The sequence below is a fragment of the Danio rerio genome, chromosome 15, assembly GCF_052040795.2.
Source record: "Danio rerio strain M-AB ecotype USA chromosome 15, GRCz13ab, whole genome shotgun sequence".
NCBI lineage: Eukaryota > Metazoa > Chordata > Actinopteri > Cypriniformes > Danionidae > Danio > Danio rerio.
Genome location: NC_141035.1, coordinates 24848475 through 24871414, shown reverse-complemented (window position 1 = coordinate 24871414; position 22940 = coordinate 24848475). Strand labels below are relative to the sequence as shown.

General features: G+C 36.6%; 1 protein-coding gene across 1 annotated transcript in view; it reads left to right on the top strand.

Annotated features, from left to right (window-relative positions):
- Positions 1-22551, top strand: part of si:ch211-286b4.4 — a 90597-nt gene extending 68046 nt beyond the window's left edge. Inside the window, exons 78-103 of the mRNA XM_087284021.1 lie at positions 234-413; positions 1155-1379; positions 1484-1610; positions 5409-5608; positions 5691-5903; positions 9224-9369; positions 9452-9579; positions 10215-10362; positions 10456-10588; positions 11137-11286; positions 11563-11689; positions 12007-12218; positions 12298-12460; positions 13219-13298; positions 13388-13548; positions 13654-13744; positions 13833-13987; positions 16095-16161; positions 16236-16373; positions 17843-18163; positions 18662-18765; positions 18842-18948; positions 19453-19532; positions 19909-19943; positions 20040-20171; positions 20945-22551. Coding sequence (XP_087140147.1) covers positions 234-413; positions 1155-1379; positions 1484-1610; positions 5409-5608; positions 5691-5903; positions 9224-9369; positions 9452-9579; positions 10215-10362; positions 10456-10588; positions 11137-11286; positions 11563-11689; positions 12007-12218; positions 12298-12460; positions 13219-13298; positions 13388-13548; positions 13654-13744; positions 13833-13987; positions 16095-16161; positions 16236-16373; positions 17843-18163; positions 18662-18765; positions 18842-18948; positions 19453-19532; positions 19909-19943; positions 20040-20171; positions 20945-21196 — 3875 coding nt within the window. The 3' untranslated portion in view covers positions 21197-22551. The remainder of the gene's footprint in view (positions 1-233; positions 414-1154; positions 1380-1483; positions 1611-5408; positions 5609-5690; positions 5904-9223; positions 9370-9451; positions 9580-10214; positions 10363-10455; positions 10589-11136; positions 11287-11562; positions 11690-12006; positions 12219-12297; positions 12461-13218; positions 13299-13387; positions 13549-13653; positions 13745-13832; positions 13988-16094; positions 16162-16235; positions 16374-17842; positions 18164-18661; positions 18766-18841; positions 18949-19452; positions 19533-19908; positions 19944-20039; positions 20172-20944) is intronic.
- Positions 22552-22940: the final 389 nt, after the last annotated feature.

The window sequence follows — 22940 nt, the reverse complement described above, 5'->3', positions numbered from 1 at the left end:
AGTGTGTATGGGTTGCGGATGGAAAAGCATCCACTGCAAAAGACATATGCTGGATAATTGGCGATTAATTTCACTATGTTGACCCCTGATTAATAAAGGGACTAAGCTGAAAAAGAAATTAAATTGTAATTAAAATTCCAGTTGTAAAGAACTGTACAGTTTTTATTATAATAGATTTACATTAATTTTTGAATTAATATGCAAACATACTTTTGCTTTCTATCCACCTATAGGTGATCCCATCCCACGCATGTGTCCACCAGGCTATTACTGTGATGGCATAGCTGATTATGAGTCTGAGGGGCGGCCTGGGCCCAGAGTTTGTCCCATGTTCACATACAGGCCCACTTCTGGGGCAGGAAGCAAGGGAGACTGTGTGACCTGCCCAGCAGGCACTTTCTGTAACTCCACAGGTCTGACACACTATCTAAAACATACTATATATGATCACATATTATATTTATGCAATTATATACTTTATTGTTCACCAGTTAGAGAAAATAACATTTTCAAAATAAATAATACCACAGAATGTTTCTTGAGTAGCAAATCAGTATATTCCCAGCAAACTATTTTGTGTTTAATAGACATCTAATAGACATCTAAACGTAGACAGCTTGGCTAAAACAAGGGTAAACTTGGGCTATCAGTAAAAGTCTAATAGAAATCTAAGAATAGCCCAAAACTAGACTAGTCGTCAAATAGACAGATTAAACATTATATGTGTTGTCATTCATTTCAGCTTCTAGTCTAGTTTTGGCCTATTCTTATACTTCTAATAGGTTTTCACTGACAGCCCAAATTTAGCCTTGTTTTAGCCAAGATGACTATGTTTAGACGCCTATTAGACATCTATTAGACATCTTTTAAAAACCAAAACTGCTTAATGGGTTAGAATGTTCAAGCATTTGAAATTGGTGTTAACTGTATGCATTTTGTATCAAAGCAACAAGAAATGTGTTAATTGTATAACCTACAAAGACTGATGTTGTGCTAACCGTGTTAAGAGGAAACTTGTTAAATGTATTGAAAAAACTGTCACAGCGATTGTAAAAAAAAACTGTAATTTGCAATAAAATTTCAAAACATTATTGTATTTCCTTAACACTTTTAGATTGGTAATGTATCGTAAACTACTATTGTGGTCTCTCTAGGGCTCACAGATTTTTCAAGCTTCCCTTGTCCACCGGGTTATTGGTGCAGTGGGACAGGGTTCCCAGTGTTCTGTCCTGCAGGAACTATGAGGCCACAGGCATGGGCAGCTTCTGCCAGCCAGTGTGAGCTTTGCCCTCCTGGCACCCACTGCCCTGACCCCCGCACTACAGGCCAGCCTAATACAGCAGGCATCCCATGTCGATCTTCTTACCAATGTCCGGCAGGTGCATACAATTTCTATGTTAACAAATACACTATTCGAAGCCCAGAAGTTGCAGTATAAGTCATGTTATAACTGTAAAGTGTAATAAAGTGGTCCATTAAACAGGCTCAGTCACAGAGATCCTTTGCAGAGCTGGTTCATACTGTACACCTCAGACAGGAGAGCCCACACCGTGTCCTGCAGGATACTACTGTCCTGAAGGGTCTCACACCTACAGCTCACCACAGCAAGTGTAAGTGTGTCCCCTTCACATCTATTCACTTGACTTTAAATAGGATTCAAACTGGTATTTCTGACAGATGCATTAACAATGACAGTGAAGAACTCTAGTGCAATTTCCGTGGCCATGGAAGTGAGGTTTACTTGCACAGCACTTTTTAACCACCTTCATTACATTCTTCCCTTAAAGCTCTCATCAAATGTAACCACTTCAGTTCTACTCAGAGTAGGCTTTGAACTCTCATTTCCAGCATGTAAGGTGGCCATTCTAACAAAGATGCTAAAGGCCTTCGTGTCTAGCGTCAGGTAGCTCTTACTAGCTGGTGTCAGTTACATAAATGCCAACCTGCTTGGGACTTAAAAACATATAGTTACCAATTACCATACTAAGGAGATATTGGAGTTATTTCAATATTCAATATATGTCATGGATGAATATATCAGCTGGATGAATGGATTGGCTGATAAATAGATAATTCATTATCAGCTAGATATATTTATGTATATTTTTAAATTATGGATTGTCGCACTGAGGTGATGTGCACTTAAGAAACATTTTTTGCTAGAGAAAAGACAAGATGTTGACAATATGGTAGTGATTCACTTGGATACTGTGGATAACAGAAGACACCAGAATGGCAGTTTAAAAATTAGTTTCCAAATAAGGACGAAAATTGTCTGTTAATTTTGTCTTTTATTTTCTATGTATTTACACTAGGGTTGGGCATCTAAGCTATAATGCCGATCCGATACGCATCTCGATACAAAGAATACGATCCGATATATTAGCGATACATTTGTGACATATTGCGATGCAACACGATACGATTCACACCCATATCACGATACGATGCGATATTTCAGCACTAACTAATTAGATCAAGTTTATGAGATGATGTGAAAGAGGATGCTGTGCCATTGAATGAGTTTGATTATTTATAAACCAAGCAAAACCAAGACTTTTTTTTACAAACTGGCTCTTCTCTCAGAGCCAGAGTGTCAGTTTACAGTAGAGGGCCATTTTAGAACATATAGCACATATTATTTAAGTATTTTCAAGATAAACAGAATGTATAAGTGCAATATATATTAAAAAAATATGTATATATTTGCACTCTTTCAACATAAATAAATTTAGCATTGCACAACAAGAATTGTGATTTAACTTTTCAACTATGAAAACAAGTTTTACAAAGATATATTTTGCCACTGATTATTCAAAACCTAAGGTTGTGAACTAGCAGTGTTATGCTGCTTTGAAACATCACTGTCACTGTAAACAACAGGCTAATAAAAATATAACAAACCAGCAATCTTCTTGCTGTGAGGTGGTCAAACTACCCACTGTGCCACCGTGACACCCAATTATTTTTATCATTATTATTATTAATATTATTATTATTATAATTAAATAAAAATTAACAGGAGGAGGTGTTTAAAACCTTCGTTCTCCGTGACACTAGGCTGAATATCTTTGCAGATGAACAATGCAATAGCATTCGTTATTGGCGTAGAGCGAGCAGAACTGTTGCGCACGGAAAAAAAACTTGCAATGCTTTTCTCACCACTTTTGGAGCTGGTTGAAGGAGTGCGAAAGCCGGGGATGCAGAAACACTGGAAGATGCTTTCACAACAACACCGTGGCGCCGCTTCAAGTGAGATTTCAGATTAGTCGTAGTGCCCGCGTATTTTACAGATGCGCGGCACATTTTGCAAATTGCATCTGTCCTGTCATGTCGTCCATCCTTAAATCCATAATGTTGCTTGCCATACTTTAGATTTAAAACTCAGTGGGGAATAAAATGTTTGTTTTGCTTCTCGCGCTTTCTGAGGGCGCTCCACTAGCTTCATCCGCACACCTGATACACTGAGTTGTAGTGTGTGCACATCCGCAAATCCGTTGCTAAGGCTTACTTTATGTAGGTCGATTAAATTATGCGCCAAAAACAGGTTGACAACACTTGTTAATAAATAAAAAATACATTCTATATTAAAAATATAAGCTGTATCTCGGAAAAATCGATGCATCTTGCAAAAACCGATGCATCTCGATTTGCTTCCAAAATTTCATTCGTCCTCGCTGCTCAACCGATGCACTCGCATTGTGCACGCGCATGACCGCGTATCGATACATATCGGTTAATCTTCCCATCCCTAATTTACACGCTGTATATTTTATTTATGTATATTCAATTTATGCTTCATTTAGTGTCTGCCAAGTATAAAGGGCTATCAAATATTGGTACTGGGCAAATTTGCTTGTCAGTCAAGGTGCGAATTACACTTTTGGGGGGGACTGACCCCCCCTAATAAACGCTTGATCCCAAGGACATCAAATTAAATATAGGCTAGCAGGTTTGTAGTATGGAATGGCATGTTTTTTGCTAGGTGGTTGCTAGGGTGTTCTGAGTGGTTGCAAAGGTGTTGCTAGGGTGTTCTGAGTGGTTGCTAAGGCATTGCTAAGCGGTTGCTAAGGTGTTCTGAGTGGTTGCTAGGTTGTCGCAAAGGTTTTGCTAGGTGGTTGCTAGGGTGTTCTGAGTGGTTGTTAATTGATTGCTAGGGTGTTCTGAGTGGTTGCTAAGCAGTCGATAACGCATTGCTAAGATGTTGCTAGGTCGTTGCAAGGGTGTTCTGAGTGGTTGCTAAGGCGTTGTTTGGTGGTTGCTAAGGTGTTCAGAGTTGTTGCTAGGCGGTTGCTAACATAAACTACCATGGTTCTAGTATAAAATAGCATGTTTCTAGCACAAAATAGCATGTTGTTTGCATGAATTTAATATGAATTAACATGTTGCTAGTATGTTGATAGTATGAATTAGCATGTTGCTAGTATGACACTTATGTTTGTTAATATGTTTTTATAATGGATTGGAATATTGTTAGTTTGTTTTAGTATGGATTGGTGTATTGTTAGTATGGATTGGTATATTGTTAGCATGTCCAATGCATTTCCAAGTCAACGGCAGTTTTTTTTACAATAGAAGTCCATGGGACAGTTTCTAGGGTGCCATTAGTGGTTGCTAGTATGTGGCTAGTAAGTTAAAAGGTCATCAGTGCTTGGCAGATTGGTAGTCTGACTTAAATGAGCCCAACCTGAAGTCTGTGTGACAGTCTGGTGCAAAGCTATGAGGTCATAAAGTTTGGTCCAGTGTTCAGTCAATGGGACTTTTTTTCAAATTTTCCAAGTCAGCTTTTGGAAATCCGTATGTTGGATCAATTGGAAAAGATATAGCAACCTAAGCCAGAGGAGAAGATTCATATAGAAATTAGTCTAAGAAGAAGAAGATGGAAGAATAATAAGTTTATGTAGTATAACAGTATGTTGGCTTTTTAAAACCACCATAAATATACATTTGACCCCCACATAATAGCATTATAAATGCATAATTGTGCTAATCAATGCTAGGAAAAAAATCATTCAACAGTCTGAAATTGGCATTTCTTAAGCACCATTAGACATCTAAAGTATTCACAAAACATGTTTCTTGTAAAATAGGTGTTTATATCAGCATATAGCCTAAAAAAGGCATATATATAAATATATGCCTATAAAAATATAGGCATATAGCCTATATTTGAATAGTTTGACCTACAGTAACCTCTAAAATAGTCTATAAACATCCCTCATTACAATGAAAACATATACATTTTATTAATAAATTAGATTTAATTTAAAGACATTCATAAATTTGATTCACTGAAGCATGAATTAACAAATTACTACCGAAAAAGTTGTTAGGGCTACATTTACACTAATCCAAATACATTCGAAAAAGCTTCACATTACATGTATAACACTTTTCTCTTTTTGCAGATGTACTTTTCCAAATTACTGCCCAGCCAACAGCTCTGCCATGCTGTCCTGTCCAGATGGCTGGATGCCGCTGAACACCAGTGGGCTGAGGAAGTCTCAGGAGAGCAGCTGTGTCCAGTGTGGGGCTGGCACCTATCGGCCCAGTCGATCCCCTCACCTCCAGTGCCTCCTCTGTCCTCCAGGACACCATTGCCCTGCAGGTCTTCACTGAACGACTACCATTACACAAACAATAGCAGCACTAGACAATGATGTTTATTGATTTAATGATCTGTTTACTAGGCTCACACCATTACAGTGATCAACCCTGTCCAGTAGGGTACTTTTGTCCACAAGGCATCTCTGATCCTGTTCCCTGCCCGCCTGGCTCATATGGAAACCGCAGCAGTGCAGAATCACTCGAGCAATGTCACAAATGCCCACCAGGAACCTTCAATCACCTGAACGCCCAGAGAGCCTGCTTCCCCTGTGGGAGTTCATCCACTTCAGATGCAGGTCAGACCTTGTTCTTGGAGTCAAGCTTCAGATGCTGTTTGCACAAAATACATGCTAGTTTGCCTCAACAATCATAAGATGAGGGGTTGTGGAATGGAATTTTTAAAAAAATGAACTTTTTTCTAAAACTAAAACGAAAATAAATAACTGGGAAAATCTGTGTAACTGAAACAAAAAAGTTCCCAGAAAATATCAAATCTAAAGTGACCATCATGCAGTTATTTTTGAATAACTAAAATGTAATTGAAATAGGAAGAAAGTCTTTGGTCGTCATTTGAACTACAGCATGTAGTTATTTAATCATTATACAAAGCTGACTGCCATATAACTTATTCAAATGTGTTAATTGAATTAAAAATCAAATAAATGAAACAAAAAAATTAAGATATATACCAAATATAATTGGTTTCCATTTTCAATTGATTAAGTCATATTTTATATAAACAAAGAGCTTAGAATTACCCAGAGGCGACACTCAATAGAACGTTCCATTGCAACAGGCTGTCCATTGGATCTTATTGCTGTCGTGATGGCAAGCAGCTGCTTTGCTTTTTATTTATTTATTTAAAAAGCGCATTAAAGCTTAGATACAACCTGAAGGACACCAATACAACACTTACTATCACAATCATCAGCACTTTTAATAGTTTATTTTACAGACTTAAAATATGATGTTGTTCATATTATGTCATTACTTAACAATAATAATGTTACATATTATGTCATTACTTAACAATAATAATAATAACAACAATATATATATATATATATATATATATATATATATATATATATATATATATATATATATATATATATATATATATATAATTGTTATTATTATTATTGTTGTTATTTTTATTTTTTTTCGCGTGGTAAAAGTCTCGTGTAAACGCAGCACATTAACGCCGATAACGGCCCACCCACATATACTATTTTTTTTTTACCTATATAAGTGTATATATACACTTTTGTGAGATAAAAAAAAATGCCCCAGGGCCTAACATTTATTCAATGTTGATTTAACTTAGGTCTGCTATCTGGGGCATATCTCAGATTATAATAAAGTGTTCATTTATACTTTTCTTCCTAAAAATTTTGACTGGATAACTCAATATAAGATTTTTGCTTCAGTTTGAGATTTTATTTTATTATTGTGAAAATGCCAACTGAGAAAAGGCTGTAGGCCGAGTGCCTTAGCGTCCCACCAGTGCTCATATACAGGCATATCGCTCTGCTTCGAGTGTGATATTGCGTTTATACAACAGTTCAACAGCATAATCCTGTATATAAATAGGAAAATCAAAAATCTATAAACCCTTTTTTTTATTAGGAACTACTTTCTTCTGACATTCATTCACATCTGCAGCTGACGTCAAAACAGCAGAAGCCGTTACTAATTCACCAACGTCACTTTAGAGCTAATGTTTGAATGACTCTGTCTAAAGTGTTGACAAAACTGCTGATTTTGCTTAAACTTTAATATTATAAGGCTGAACGTGACATGAAATGCCATCAATCTACAGAGTTATCTTCTTACAGTGTTACAGTCTACAGTATTTCTCTGTTGTGAAAGTAACGAATCCACAAACGTTACCAGACTGCTGTTGTGTTTGCGATAAGGAAAAACGCTAAACACGTGCAGACTTTGCTTATTTCAATCTGCCAACGCAACACACATTCCTGATATGGGAGAAAATTGGTATAAATTCAGCACTACAACATACCAAAGTGAGAGATCATCTAACCTGCCAACATGTCTCTGTTCGGGGTTGAGGTTGAGAACAGGATGCAACAGGTTTTGGGCAGCCGCTTCGATCGGGTACTCTACCAAAGTTGGTAACCCGGGGGTGTTTAGTTTACAGACTGTACCAAAGAGGGGGGTGGGTGAAATTACGGGAGTTTTTTTGAGAAGAAATAAAAACGGGATGTTTGCGGGTGACTGGTCTGAAATACAGGATACTCCCATGAAAAACGGAAATGTTGGCAGATGTGCTTGCCAGTTTAATATTGATTTGGTCTGCTATAGTTAGAAATCAGACTGTTATAGCTTCTAAGCGTAAGGGCTTATTATACGGTTCTGTCGACATCTTGTGGATAGAAAATGTCAACTGTCACCGACAAGCTTTCTCACAGAAATATTATAAAATATTATAAAATAGGCACTATTCTTGCAAATAAACAGCATAGTTGCAATCTTAACAACTACATCCTCGACTAAAAAAGCCCCAAAAGTATTTGTTCTCTGACAGCAGTAATATTTGTCAAACTGTAGTGTCTGCTTGTAGCTGGCTGTATGTATGTGAGCGGAGTAATACAAAAAGGGTAAAAAAGCATGTATGGATGCTGATATTACTTAAATATATCGCGGCTATCAGCAAACCAGATTCAAGATTCAGACACAACTTATAGTGACATTTATGAAAAAAGTCATTTTTACCAGCTAAGAACCTTTTCATTGCATATAAAATGAAACTTCAGAACCTAATTATAGGAGCCTGATAGAAAATGCTCTTTTGCAAGAAAAGAGGTTTGATGGATTTAGAGCATGCCTTTGGAAAATGGGGGAAACCGAAGCACCCAGAGGAAACCCACGCGAACGCAGGGAGAAACTCCACACAGAAACGCCAACTGAGGCGAGGATCGAACCAGCGATCCAGCGACCTTCTTGCTGTGAGGCAACAGCACTACCTACTGCGCCACTGCTTTGCCCCTGTATCTAACATGTTCAATAAAAACACATTTAAGAAAAAAAAAATAAGCTAAAAAAGCACGATTTTGCAAATCACATAAGAAATACAATTGTGTCAATTTTAATTATTATTACTGTTATTGGATGATTAATTTCATTTCTTTAACACTTGTTCATATTTTTTATATATATATTTTAAAACTAATTGTCTTAGCTGACCTTCTGGAAAAAAAGTATTATAAACAATGATAATGACCTCATGACAGCCAGTGTCAAAGCCAACCACTTTAAGTTTAATGTAATATTATCATACAAAGTTGTTTCTTAAGTTTGATAATTGATCTTCTATATCATGTTTATGACAGATTTATGAGTTATTTTGTCTTGGTAATATCAAGTTGTCGACACAAAGACACTGACGGGTTATCATGTATTTTATGTAAATGTATGTGGACTTATCTCAATTTAGTCATAACAAAGACATCTAAATGCAATGTCTTAGCATTTAAAATGCCATAACAGAGCGAATTACATGTATAAAACGTGTCATGTGAGGATTATAAAGGTCTTTCCAAAAACAAATAACAATCCAGACCATGTAACATACTTGTTGTGTTTCTTTTCATAGGGGCGTCCTCTTGTACCTGCACAGGCAAAAACCGTGCGTTCCAGTACTCAGACGGGTCGTGCTTGTGTAAGACAGGTTTTGTTTTCTACAATGAGTTGGATTTTAAAAGCTCTTCTGCAGACAGTCCGCTGGACTGTCAGCCTGAGGTGAGTCTAGTGCACTTTAGCCCCATGAGTCTTCAGTATAGCTGTGTGAACAGACAGTACAGCAGATCTGCTCTCTGTGTAGGTGAAGAAGCGCTGTGGGGCAGGTCAGGCCAGACTAGCCTCTACTATGGAATGTGTTGCTCCGTCCACCTACTCCTGTAACATCACATGTGGACCTCAGGGTGGGACCCTAGATGTAGAGATGGGAATGTAAGTTTGCACTCTGTCTATTATTATCTTAAAGTGTCGAGAAGCCCACCTGTCTCAGCAGTGTTTTTTCACATCTTGGATTAAAAAAGTGGGTCCCACTTTATATTAGGTGGCCTTAAGTGTATGTACTTACACTGAAATACATTTTTTACAATGTGCTTATTGAGTAGATGCATGTTTTTACATTGTACTTATGATTGATTAAATACTTGCATGGAATTACATCTGTAATTACAAAGTTGACTATCCCTGACACCATAACCATTAACCATAATTAAAGCTTCTCATACCACCAAATCAGTCTCTAAACGTACATTTGTCCTACCTCAAGAGCACCAGAAGTGTTTTGCAATACATTATGAACACAGTGAGTACATTGTATTTATTGTTTGATACAAGTACATAGTAGTTAAGATCACCTAATATAAAGTAGAAGGATTTGCGTAAAAAGGAGTTCAATTGATCTTATAAAGCCAGATAATTGCACACTGGTTGACACAGATCTATTGACATCTTAAAAAATGTTTCAGTGTTTCATGAATTTTATACTGTTATAAAGTAAACAATAACTGTGAACCATACTTTTTTACATTATTGTGATGATTTTTGTTTAGAGTGATGTGTTTTTTGTGCAGTTGTCAGTGCGAGAGATATGTTTCAGTGGAGGAGCTGTGTAATTCTTCATGTGTGTCTGCACTGCCGGAGCTCTCAGTCAGACTGGATACAAACGGACAGCTGACATTGAGAATTAAAACCACAGATGAAAGCAAAACCTGGAGCAGAGTGAGTTCAGGACTTGATAGAGAAACTCTGTACTGTTATGTATCAGTCATGGGAACTCATTGTAAATTTAACTTTGTTTCATTTTTCATTTAGAATATGATAAATGTACTAGGACCTGATGTTCACATCAAGAACATAGGAAGGATCCATTTTGCCCAGTTTGCTCCTGAGGGAGTGTTTGGTTGGATTCTAAAAGACCCTATACTTATTGACTCTTTACTGAGAGGTGAACTACTTTTTTTTTTATTTCACTCAAGCATTTTCCACAAGCCTCGCTAAGTACAGGGCTAAAACCACAAACAAGTGTCCTATATTCACATGTAATTCGTAATGTAGATTTTTGAAAGGTAAAGTTTCAATGTTTAAAATCTTTCAAAAGGCAAACAGCCCAAAAGGATTTTGGACTGCCTGAAGTTAGTCACTAAATTTAGTCTTACTTCCTGTGAAAGGTTTGTAATAGACTTCCAAAATGCCAGCATTTATTGACTGTCAAACACTGAAGTTGTTACTGAGGCCAAAGAGTTTGGTTCATGTTTTCAATGAATTCTGTGCTATGAAAGCAAACCATTTCAGAGACTATAAGAAAAGAGCTGGTGCTTCAATGTACTGTATATCATTAGAAAATTGAACTGATTTTTAAACTTTTCCATGTAAACATAAAAAAAAGCATTAAACACTTTAATAAGGACTGGTTTTCATGAAACCAGTTTTATAGTTATCAGGATGGTCTAGAATTCATACAGTATTTTTAATGCTTAATGTATGTCCATGTAGAACCAGTTGAAGTTCTGGAGAAAGATTTCAGGAGGAAAAGACATGCTGATCAGAATGAGGTTTCTATGCCTCTTCCACGAATTCCAAATCCCATAGCATGTCTGTCTCCAAATGACATGCTCATCTTTCAGCTCACCATTAACCATACTGGTATGACTTTGTCAAATACAGCACTAATATAGATAATACATTAATCCAAAAGCTTTTATTATTTTAATATTAAAGATTATATTAATGAGTGTGACTATTTACAGCTGATTCAGTATCTTGAATGAAAGGTTTAGCTCTTTGTGAGTCATATATTAATTCATAATGATCTGTGCATAAAAAATATTTCTGTTATTTGAATAATTACATTAAATTGTAGGGTCAGTAAAATAAACTATTGTAGTGATATGCAGTTTTTTAATATTTTTTTTTATTCAGATCGCCACCACAGTCACTTCCCAGTCTATCAGAAGGACCACCTGTTCAGCAGTAACCCTGGCTGGGATTTTGGGGCCTTCAGACGTCTGCAGCATCTCGTCACACATACACAGCTAAATTCTAGCAGGTACAACAAAATAAGTTAAAGACATTGCTTTATTTGTATAGTGCATTTTTGAAAGTATTCAAATATGGTTCAAATATGTGGTTAACTCTAGGAGACTTGTGAACGTTGAGCCTTATTAAAAATAAATAAAAAAGGTGGAGTGTTCCTTTAACAAAACAAACAAAAAAACACCAAGTGGATAGATATAAATGATGAATAGTGGTCTAAGAACCAAAGACACCCTGAGGGACACCCTTTATCAGTGGAGCTGAAGCAGACTTTAACTCTAGGTAATAGTTTATATAATGTAGCTCTCATTATGTGATTTATCTATCTAGATTTGCCCATGTGTTCATGGAGCCAGGAAAATATGTGTTCCTGGATAATGCAGTGCCTGACTGGAGTCTGATAGTGGTTGTAAGGGAGCAGGGCTCAGAGTGCAACCCCACCACAGCTGCATTTCAGCCCACGACCCCTGCACAACTTGTGCGACATGGCATTGTCAAACAACACAAATTAAACCTGCTTCCAGACTGGGGGCTCATCATAGGTAAGCCAGTAAACAAACAAACAGTGGCATTTTTTTCTAACTGAAATATTGATATACTGTGCTTGGTGTTTCTCCATAGGGATATTGTCCCTGCTGGTGTTGTTGATAATAGTGTTGACGGCCTCTGCTCTTGTCTTGAGGCCTAATCGGTCCCACCTCATCGCTCAAGGGAGGCCGAAGCCTAAGTGGCGGAGCTTGGGTGAACCCAGTGTTCCTATTGAATATATTTATAATACTGATGGGTACGTCAGCTACTTACCACTCGGGTTGCTTGGTGTCCGTTACAGGCATTTTCTAGAACATGCAAGAATAAAAAAGAGGCACCTATATTTCATTTTTTGGAAATTGGCTGACAGTAAAATGTTATACTCTTGGGTCTATATTTGAATCAAAATATCATTTGAGAGATAACTTAGTCATCACATCTGTAATGAGTCTAGGACAGCGGGGTTGAGGGTCCAAATGCAGTTTATTAAGAATTGGAAACAGGGACAGGAGCATGTAGGTAATCCAAAGCATAGTCAGAGCCCCGGTTTCCCCCACAAGTCCAAAGACATTCGGTATAGGTGAATTGAATAGGCTAAATTGGCTGTAGTGTATGTGTGTGAATGCAGGAGTGTATGGGTGTTTCCCAGTGTTGGGTTGTGGCTAGAAGGGCACCAAGGGCAGTTGGCCGTTTATTCTGCTGTAGCCACCCTTGATTATTAAAGGGACTAAGCCAAAAAGAAAATGAATGAATGAATATCTAATATAGACTTTGAATATCTTAAATATCAACTCATAGCCAACATCTACAATATAGTGGTCAATATTTGATATTTATTAATGCAATTCTTTTTAATTATGTTTACGATACCTTTTCTTTCATATAATGGCAACTTAAAGTTAATCTAAAATGGAATGTTCATTTTTATACCACATAATGTTGCAGTGTCTGAGTTTACTTGTTACAGTGATCAATACTGTGTGCCGTTTTGAGTGTGCTGGTGTTGTGTTGTAGTGTGGACAGCTCTGAGTCGCTCGGTCTGAGAGGAGTGGGAGAGGGAGCAGAATCAGAGGAACCTGCTGTTTGCAAAGGAGGTAACCGATATACACAACATTAATAACACATAACAAAACATACAGACTGGTGAATTCTGTCAAATAACACACTAAACCAACATGTGAAGGTTTTAGAGCTACGCTTATGGAGTTGGAGGAGTTCAATGTGAAAACTTTGTATGACAAGTTAGAGGATCAAAATTTGCATCTGGCATCCCAGATGGCAAAACACCGCAAAGATACACAGGAATTTTATAAAAACATGTGCCAGCAAATTGATACTCTGAAGGTAAGATAGGTCAAATATAAAAAGAGAAGCATTGCATTTAAATGGAAAATGATAACACATTCAGTCTTGATAACTGTAATAAAATTGTGGGTTTTAAATTTTCAGGACACACTAGACAATATGGAACCCTCAAAACTGAACCAGCTGAAAAAAATACTGGACAATGACTTGCAGGTGAAAAGAGAAACTGCTCATGGTGAGTCAGGGGTTTGCTTTAATTTTGATGTGTCTTCGTCCTCAACAGTCTGATGTCAGTGAATGTACAGTACTGTATGTATTTTTAGCGGAGCCGTGGATGGGGCTGATGGAGGCTGTGTTGAGGTCGCTGGATGGCGTTTTGTGCAGGATGAATGGAGAGATCTGGCAACAACAGGACAGCATAGCTACACACAGTCACAGAGACACTCGAGAGAGCGAACTGCATACTGTATACAATCAGGTTAGTTAAATAGAGATTGAAATGGGCTTGTGATTAACTAGAGTTATTTTGTGATTTTAGTGAGATAATGAAAATAAAATCAATATTTGTTTAACCTTGTGAGGAAATGCCGTTCTTGCTTCACAAATGATCCTTTAAAAATTTTTCTAATTATATATTTAATTATAAAAACGGTAAATTTTCTAACCATGGTGCAAAAAGTACTCATCATGGACCACACTTAAGCATTTTACAACACTGTTTTTAAAAACAAAGAAACATTAACGAGGACACAGTCTACTAACAATAAAGTTTCTGTAATAAAACCCAAATCAACATTGACATGGCTTTTTTAGTGGTTTGAATAGATACAAAACCTAGAAATGGCTTCTTATTGCTCATTTTATTTTCAAGGATGGACCATGTATATCAGGGGTGCCCAAACTCGGTCCTGGGGAACCGGTGCCCTGGATATTGTAGTTCCAACCCCATTAATACACACCTGAATAAACTAATCAAGATCTTACTAGGTATACAAAAAACTTCCAGGCAGGTGTGTTGAAGGAAGTTGGAGCTAAACTATGCAGTACACCGGCCCTCCAGGACAGAGTTTGGATGCACCTATGAAATGCGAAACTTGTCGCTCGAGCTTGCATTTCCGGTCTGCTGCAGTGGCATGTGTATTTATGGACGTCTATGTGGTGAAAAGTGCAGTGTGAGCGCTGCTTTATACTCTTCAGCTCAAAATACTGTTGTCAACCTGCAGCTCTTTTAATTTAAACTGGTTAACTAGAGCCTGTTTTGGATGGGGAGGTTGAGAGCTGACATCTACAGTTGTGCATCAGACAACTACTGTTATATAAATAATTTAAAAACTAGTATGAATGTTTTATTTAAACAGAACCAAAATATTGTTCTGCCGCAGGACAGATGTTTTTTTTTATTATTATACCATAAAATACGTGAGAGTGCCAAAAGCTACAGTACTTTCTGTATCTTTATAGCTTAAACCAGGAGTGTCCAAACTCCGTCCTGGAGGGCCATTGCTCCAACCCTAATCAAACACACCTGAGCCATCTAATCAAGCTCTTAGTAGATATACTAGACACACTTCCTGGCAGGTGTGTTGAAGCAAGTTGGAGCTAAACTCAGCAGGACACCGGCCCTCCAGAACCGAGTCTGGACACCCCTGCCTTAAACTGTTATATATACAGGAAGCTGAAATAAAACAAAACAAGTAGATGAAAACTATAATAATAATAATAATAACAATAATAATAACAATATAAATAATATAACTGTGGCACAGTAGTGGTTAGAACTTTTGCCTCACTGCAATAAAGACGCTGGTTTGAGTCCTGGCTGGATCAGTGGGCATTTCTGTGGGGACTTTGCATGCTCTTCTCGTGTTCATGCGGGTTCCCTCTAGGTTTTCCGGTTACCCTCAAGGTTTTCCGGTTACTCTCACAGTTCAAAGACATGTGTGAATTGGATAATCAAAATTGGCTGAAGTGTATGAGTATGTGTGTAAAGGTGAAAGGGTGTTTTCCAGTACTGGGTTGTGACTGGAAGGGCACACCACTGCATAAAATGCTGGAATAGTTAGTGGTTCATTCCACTGTGGTGACCCCTGATAAATATAGGGCTAAGCTAAAGGAAAAACAATGAATAATATAACTGAGCACAAATAAAAATGTTGCCTTGATATCTAAGTAAACAAATTTAGTCAGCAGTATAAAAAATGACTGAATTTGCAATAAATAAACACATTTTCTGATTTCTGAAATCTAAACAAATGTAAAAACCCAAACTAAAAATAAATCTTTAAATATATAAAAAAGTTACACTATAAAAAATAATAAAGTACATAATTAAAATTAAAGCAATCCTTGAATTTATTTTTTAATGAATAAGTTAATCCAGTTCACATAATGAAGATGATTCATTTACAAATCGCACACTGAATCTAATCTGGACGCGCCAGTCGAAAGCTTTTATGTCCACAGACGTAAAGAAAAAAAAAAGTCATAAACAGTAGCTCTATATCGACACAAGAGCATATCAATAATGATTTTTCAGATCCACCTGAATTATTACATGAAGCATTCTTTTTTTCTTTATTTTCTAGTTTTCCCCCGCAGACATGACAGAGTTTAAAGTGGGTGCTGATACAGAGGCAGCTTCTTCAGATCCAGGTTTGAGTTTATTAAACCCAGTCTGCAGTGTTGGACCTTCTGCTGTGCTAACAGAACATGCTCTCGTCTGTCAGATCAACAGCAGAGCACAATCCCCTGCGTGAGTGAAGAGGAACTGGCCAAGATCGTGTCTCTGACGCCTCTCTCCAAAACACTGCAGGAAATAAAGGAATGTCTCCAGACTCTTAGTCAAACGTCTGAAACAGAGGATGGTAGGTACACTTTTGTACATTTGGATTTAATGTTTAATATTGCTTAGTGGGCTGAAGGTGAAACACTGCAAGCAAAAGTCAGGCAACTGTCAATGTGCATGAATTTTGTGCTTTTGGGCTTTTCATAGATTTTTTTTTTTTAGTCTAAGGGGGAAATAAATATCTAAAATGCACTTTTTAGTGTTTTAGTTGTATCCTTTATCAATTTGTCAGTAGATTTCAAGGAAAATACATATTTTTGAAGGTCTTTTTAAAAGTTTTGTTTCTTCTGCACTGACCCATAAATCCCCAGCCTAGTAAATTTTACATAGTCCAAACTCCACAGCAATATTCACATTTGTATTCTCAAAGTTTTTACTGAGGGATACATTATATGTCAGATTATATACATTTGACTTTTTGTTTCTTTTATTTAATAAATAAAAAATTTTAATGTATTATTTTCTGGCTTTTCAATACTTTTCCACATTAATGGGGTGATAAAAAGAGATTTACATAGTCCTCTCTGCAAAGAAACTGTCAAAAAAGAAAATAAAAAGTGTTTTAATAACAAGCGTTATAACAATACTTGCTCCAATGTCCAGGTTGTGTACAATAAAAGTGTGCAAATTAAAGCATTATTTAATTAGATCAAGGCTCATTTACAAATGAAAACACTGTTAGAGGACTTGTAAAAAAGATGTATGCAGTTCTTAATGCAATCAATCAACTATGAATGTATGGTCAACTTTAGTCTAATATTTTAACCGTTCACTTGCAGTGTCTTGCTTAAACATTGTTATTGGTATGGATGTTTTGACAAAATGTAAATTAATTATGCTTATTAGACAGCTGTCTGGAATACTTGATTCTGATTAGTCAGTCCCAACATTCCAAGGTATGTTATTCCTAGAAAACAACAGCTGAAACTAATAACACAGGTTCATCAGGATACTTTGAATGACAGTCACTGAATATGCTCACATCCATAGTTATATGCTTGTTTGTCCCGCTTCTGTTTTTGACTGTTTGGCATCATTTTGTGAATGAATAATGTATATAGATTAGTGTATGCTCCATTCAGCCATTTTTAGTCTCTGCCAGCTTTGGTTTAATTAAACATTTAATATCTATTACTGCTCATACAATGTTTTGTGTCTAATTTTTATGTTTTGTGGCAAGTAGCCATGTAATGTAAACCATGCAGGATAAAGTACATTCAGGCAGTTGTTTTCGCAGAATAAATTCCTTCAGTCTTATACAACTGCCGAGCTGATAAACTTGTCGGATGCCATTCTGTGATAATAACCGACTGGATGTAATTTATTCCTTACTTATAATCAAAATAAAATTGTAAATAATACATTTAAAAATATATAATTCATATAAACGGTATTCTTGTAATTGTCTGTTTTATGTGAGATATAAAAGCCTCTACTGGTTTAGAGTTTTTGTAACAGTCTACATCTGCTTTCCTTCTTCTCCTTCAGTGATTATCAGCTCAGAGGAGAGTGAGGCGTCACACCTGATCCCGGTTGCTCTTGACAGTCTCTCTCCTCAGCATTTTACTGTCTTCCTGTTTGGCTGCCATGTTGTGCGCTTGCTAAACAGAGCTTGTGCCTTCCCTCCTGTCATGCTGCTGTTGGCCAGAGCTGTGCCAGTCTCTCACTGCGACAACCTGCTGGCCTACTGCCATAAAGACTTCTACTACGACACAGCCAATCAAATCCTGTACATCCTAGAGAAGAAGCTTCAAAATGCTGGCCAGTTCATCTCCATTCTCTTGCACTCTATGGCCTATATAAGCTCAGGTAGGAGAGATTTTTATGAAAAAAAATAAATATATAAAATACATGTAATACATAATACATATAATACATGGTTCATGTTCACCAAAACTGTGTTTGTTTGATCACAAATACAATAAAAAGTGCAATATTTTTAAATATTTTTGCCATTTAAAAATAAATGTTTTCTGTTTAAGTATACTGTGTATATTATATGTTATACATTATGTTTTACATTATAATGTCCTTGCTTCACATTTTAATAAAATGCATTCATTTGAATGTGGAATTATTAATATTATATTATTACCATTATTGAAACAACTTGTTGATCATAAACATTTGAAAAGTAGTATAACAATAAATAAAAAATGTAATAAAATCATAAAAGTTTATGATGCTTATGAATTTTTTTTAAAGCTATAAGTAACTTTTAGTAACATCTACAATGTATTAAAAGGTCGAGGGACAGCAAAGCAATTCAGCCATAAATATTGTTCTTCTCTATATAATATATCACAGGCTCAAAATCTCTTGACTTCATGAAGGCCTTTCACTCTGCCATATCCGCATTAAGCATGCAGTTGTATCATTACTCTTTCACCGAGGACCAGAGGAAAGGAAAGGTAGGGCATATATTTAATTCATATAAGCTTGAAATATATATGAAGTCAGTATATAACAGACCTTATTTTACTATAGGTGGGTGAGGAAAGCATTCCACAGGCCTTTGGAACTTTGGTAGAGGACTTCTTTAGTGTAAAAATACCAATCGAAACCCATTTTGCACCAAACCTGCTGGCAGAGAGGTTAGTGACCAGTCTTTGTATTTAACATTTAAATTGTGAATTTTTGTTAATTCTTTTATTTATCTAATTGTTTGCTCATCCTGGTGCTGTTCCAATGTTGTATGCCCTTTTGGACCACAAAAGCAAAAAATGTATGGAAATATATTTCTTATAGGGAGTGCATATATAAGAAAGTGTATATATATATTTTTTTATATATATATTTTTTTTAAACAAATTTCTCATTTGGTGCTAAGCAAAAAGCCTGAGCTGTAAAAGTATTTATTAAAGCTAGGGATAAAAAAAAAAATGCAGAAAGCAATCTGTGATATTAGGTGATTTAAACACAATGAAGAAATCAAGAAACAAATCATCAAAATATATGTGGTCCAAAAAAGAAACAAGGTAATATAGTATAAGAACAACACCAGGATGACTAAGGGTTGCAATAGTTTGGGTTACTTTACCTTTAAGCACATATTAATATAAAGAGCACATTAACTTACTTCCCCCATTGATTTTTAGACTTCAAGTCTATAAATACTTCAAGTTGGAACAGCTCCTCCAGGAACTAAAACCCACTCTGAAAGACAGACATGCAGATGGTGAGAGATGATGACTTGCTTTATAATTTTTTAACAAACATATACTGCAGCAGTTATTTTATGTGACTGATGCATAATTTTACATATAAAATTATATATATATATATATATATATATATATATATATATATATATATATATATATATATATATATATATATATATATATATATATATATATATATATATATATATACACATAGCTTTTATGAGCGTTAATCTTGGGTAAACTACTGTATATGAGCGGTGTGAAATAAAAAGCATTGTCATTCAGTTTATCTAAGCTTTATGGTTTAGACACATAATTCCTTTTTGCCAAGCCAATATTTGAGCATTGGTGCAGTGTTTATTTCTGCTTTCTACATTGTTGTTTCAGGACAAGGGCAATCTGGCCTAAAAACTGAAGTCCCAGTGAGTGAATGCACCTTCACATCTTATGATTGATTTATTTTAAGAAATAAATGCTTACAGAGATACACATCTTTTTTCTTTATACCTGTGCTTCAGGTGCTATGTGTGGAAAGAGAAATCAACAGACTTGATGAAGTTTACCAGCAGCTCTCGTCTGATCTTAGCAGACCAGCACACACACACAACCCACCAGAGAACAACAAGGCAAAGTCTGACAGTCCGCTACAGGTAACAGACAGTCTGACTCTTCCATGTACAGTATCGTGTATGGTCATACACCCAAAGTGTTTTACAATCATGAGGGGTGAGGGGGGGGTTGGGGGGGTGTCCTCTCCACATCACCACCAGTGGGCAGCATCCACTTGTATGATGCGATGGCAGCCACAGGACAACGGTGCTAGTGTGTTCACAACACACCAGAATTAGATGGAGTGGAGAGACAGTGATAAAGAAAATTCAGTGGGTGGAGGTAATTTGGAGGTCATGATCAGTGAGGGCCAATGGTGAAAATTTAGCCAGGACACTGGGGTTACACCCCTGCTCTTTATGAGAAGGGCCATGGGAGTTTTAATGACCACAAAGAGTCAGGACCATGATTTAATGTCTCATCTGAAAGACTGTGCTCACTGACAGTATATTGTCCCCTTCACTCTACTGGGGCATTAGGACTTACACAGACTGCAGGTTGAGTGCCCCCTGCTGGCCTCACTAACACCACTTCCAACAGCAACCTACTTTGGTCTCCCATCATGTGGTCTCCCGTCCATATACTGACTAGGCTTAGTTTAACTTCAGTGAGTATCCAGTCTTAGGCTGCAAGGTTATATGGCTGTGGCATATTTTATGGTGAACTATCCCTTTAAGGCTTTAAATCTGTGGTCCTTGTCTTTTGTTCCCATTGTGACATTTAAAATGAGTAGGAAAATGATCAGTGAAAAAGAGTGGGAACCCTGTAAATGCATTCAGACATAACATGTGTTTGTCACGCTGTCTGTTTGTAGGATGAACAGATGCTGCTGGTGCTGAAGAAGTGTCCGGTGGATCAGAGACTGAAGGAGATGAGAGACAGGCTTTCTAAACTGAGCTCAGGTCAGCGATCGGGTCCTGATGAAGACATCCAGACACTCAGCAAATGCAAACCAGATGTAGGAGGAGCACCAGAGAAAAACATGCTTGCAACAGGACAGTCCAGCAGCAAGAAGAAGCAGAGCAAACACATGGACAAAGATGAGGACAAGCGTCTGACTGCGTGAGGGATCATGTTTGCAAATGGTTGAATAATCTAACATTACAGTCTAATACTGTGCCCTGATCTAACAAGTTACAGTTCCAGCAACAGTGGATTTGGTTTGTCATTTACAGCCAGTGAGAAGATGTTTAATGTGCGGTTATAGACCATTTTGAGGGATGTAAACAATAACAATGTTCCTAACGTATTTCCTGTATTATAGTTTTATTTTCCATAGCTTCTGCGAATCCTAAAAGGTCCACATATTTATAAATATTGTTATGACAGCTGTTTTAACATTAAGATAAGATTGAATTGTCTTATTACAGTTTGATAACATGCAGGGAATGTTCATGGGCCAAATACATCACACATATAAAGCAGAGCAATGTGGCAGAGAAACAAAACAAAATGTCAGATGAAAAAAAAAACTCACATGAAGGAGATTAATTTAAAGAATCTATTTTTATTTTTCAGCCTGATCTCACAAGGAAACATAACTATTTTACGTATTGTCAGTTTAGTGGCTAGTTCACTTGTTATGAAAATGTTTGATTTTTTAAAAAGAGGTATGGCACCAAACCCTACCCCTAAACCCAACTGTCATTGCAGGATAAGCAAATAGTACTAAATTGTATGAATAAGATCAAACCAATTGATAAGAATTAAGCAGCGATCACACTGGACTTTTTTTCTCATAGACTTCCTTTCTTTGTGCGACAAGTTTTGCAGTTCACTGCATTGCAAAGTTCCAGCTTGGTGAACTCTGACCTATAAAATTGCATCACTTGACTGCAAGAGACCAATCAAGGATCGAAATATTACCTCTCTGGACAGAAATGTATTATATTGACCAATTGCTCGCTTTTTTTAAGTGTCTAATCATCTTGTTTAACTCTGCCGCCCCATTTCACAGTGCCGTACTACAGAATTTCGCATGCTCAGTGTGACAGCAGCTTAAGCCACTAAATCAGAAAGTTACAAATTGTCGTGATATAGCGTTGTTATTACTATAGCATTCTACTGGGCTAGTTTTTAGTCAAAAATACTGTAAAAACAGTAATATTCGGAAATATTGTTACAATTTAAAAATGAGTGGATTTTCATTTTAATATATATATATTTTAAAAGCTTTTCATTCATGTCATGGCAGAGACGCCATCATTCCTCCAGTGATGATGATTATTATTATAAAGGTATGCATCCTATTGAATTAAAATAATTTCTTACCTTAAGAAATTTTGAACATGTAATTTTTTTATTGTTTATATAAATCAGCATTTATAAACAAATATCTTGCTTGGATCCATGCTATAAGATTGTTGTTAACGAGTCTGTACAACAAACATAGATAAAGTTGCTAATTAAACATGCAATGCATTTCTGAGTGGTATTAAATGTGCCAGGCCTCAGTAATCTGACAGTGGATGCCGAGCTGAACTCTATTCCTCAGGGGGGAACAGACTGTGTGCAGATGGAGGAAGAAGCTGATCATGAGCTGCTATCAGTGTTACAGCTCTCTCTGTCCTTCAGTTGATTGCACACTACAGAAAGTTCCACTGGCCGTGTGCCGTCTGCCTTTATCAGCAGAGATTAAACAAACAGTGGATACACACGGCGACTCTCCACTTAACATAGCTGTCAGCTTCACTGATCTGCTGCTGAAACAGAGAAAGTGGCCACAAGGTCCTCATACTGTATGTCATTTTCATGTGTTCTAAGTATATGTATGTATGGATTTTATGTAGATGTGTTATTGATGTTTAGTG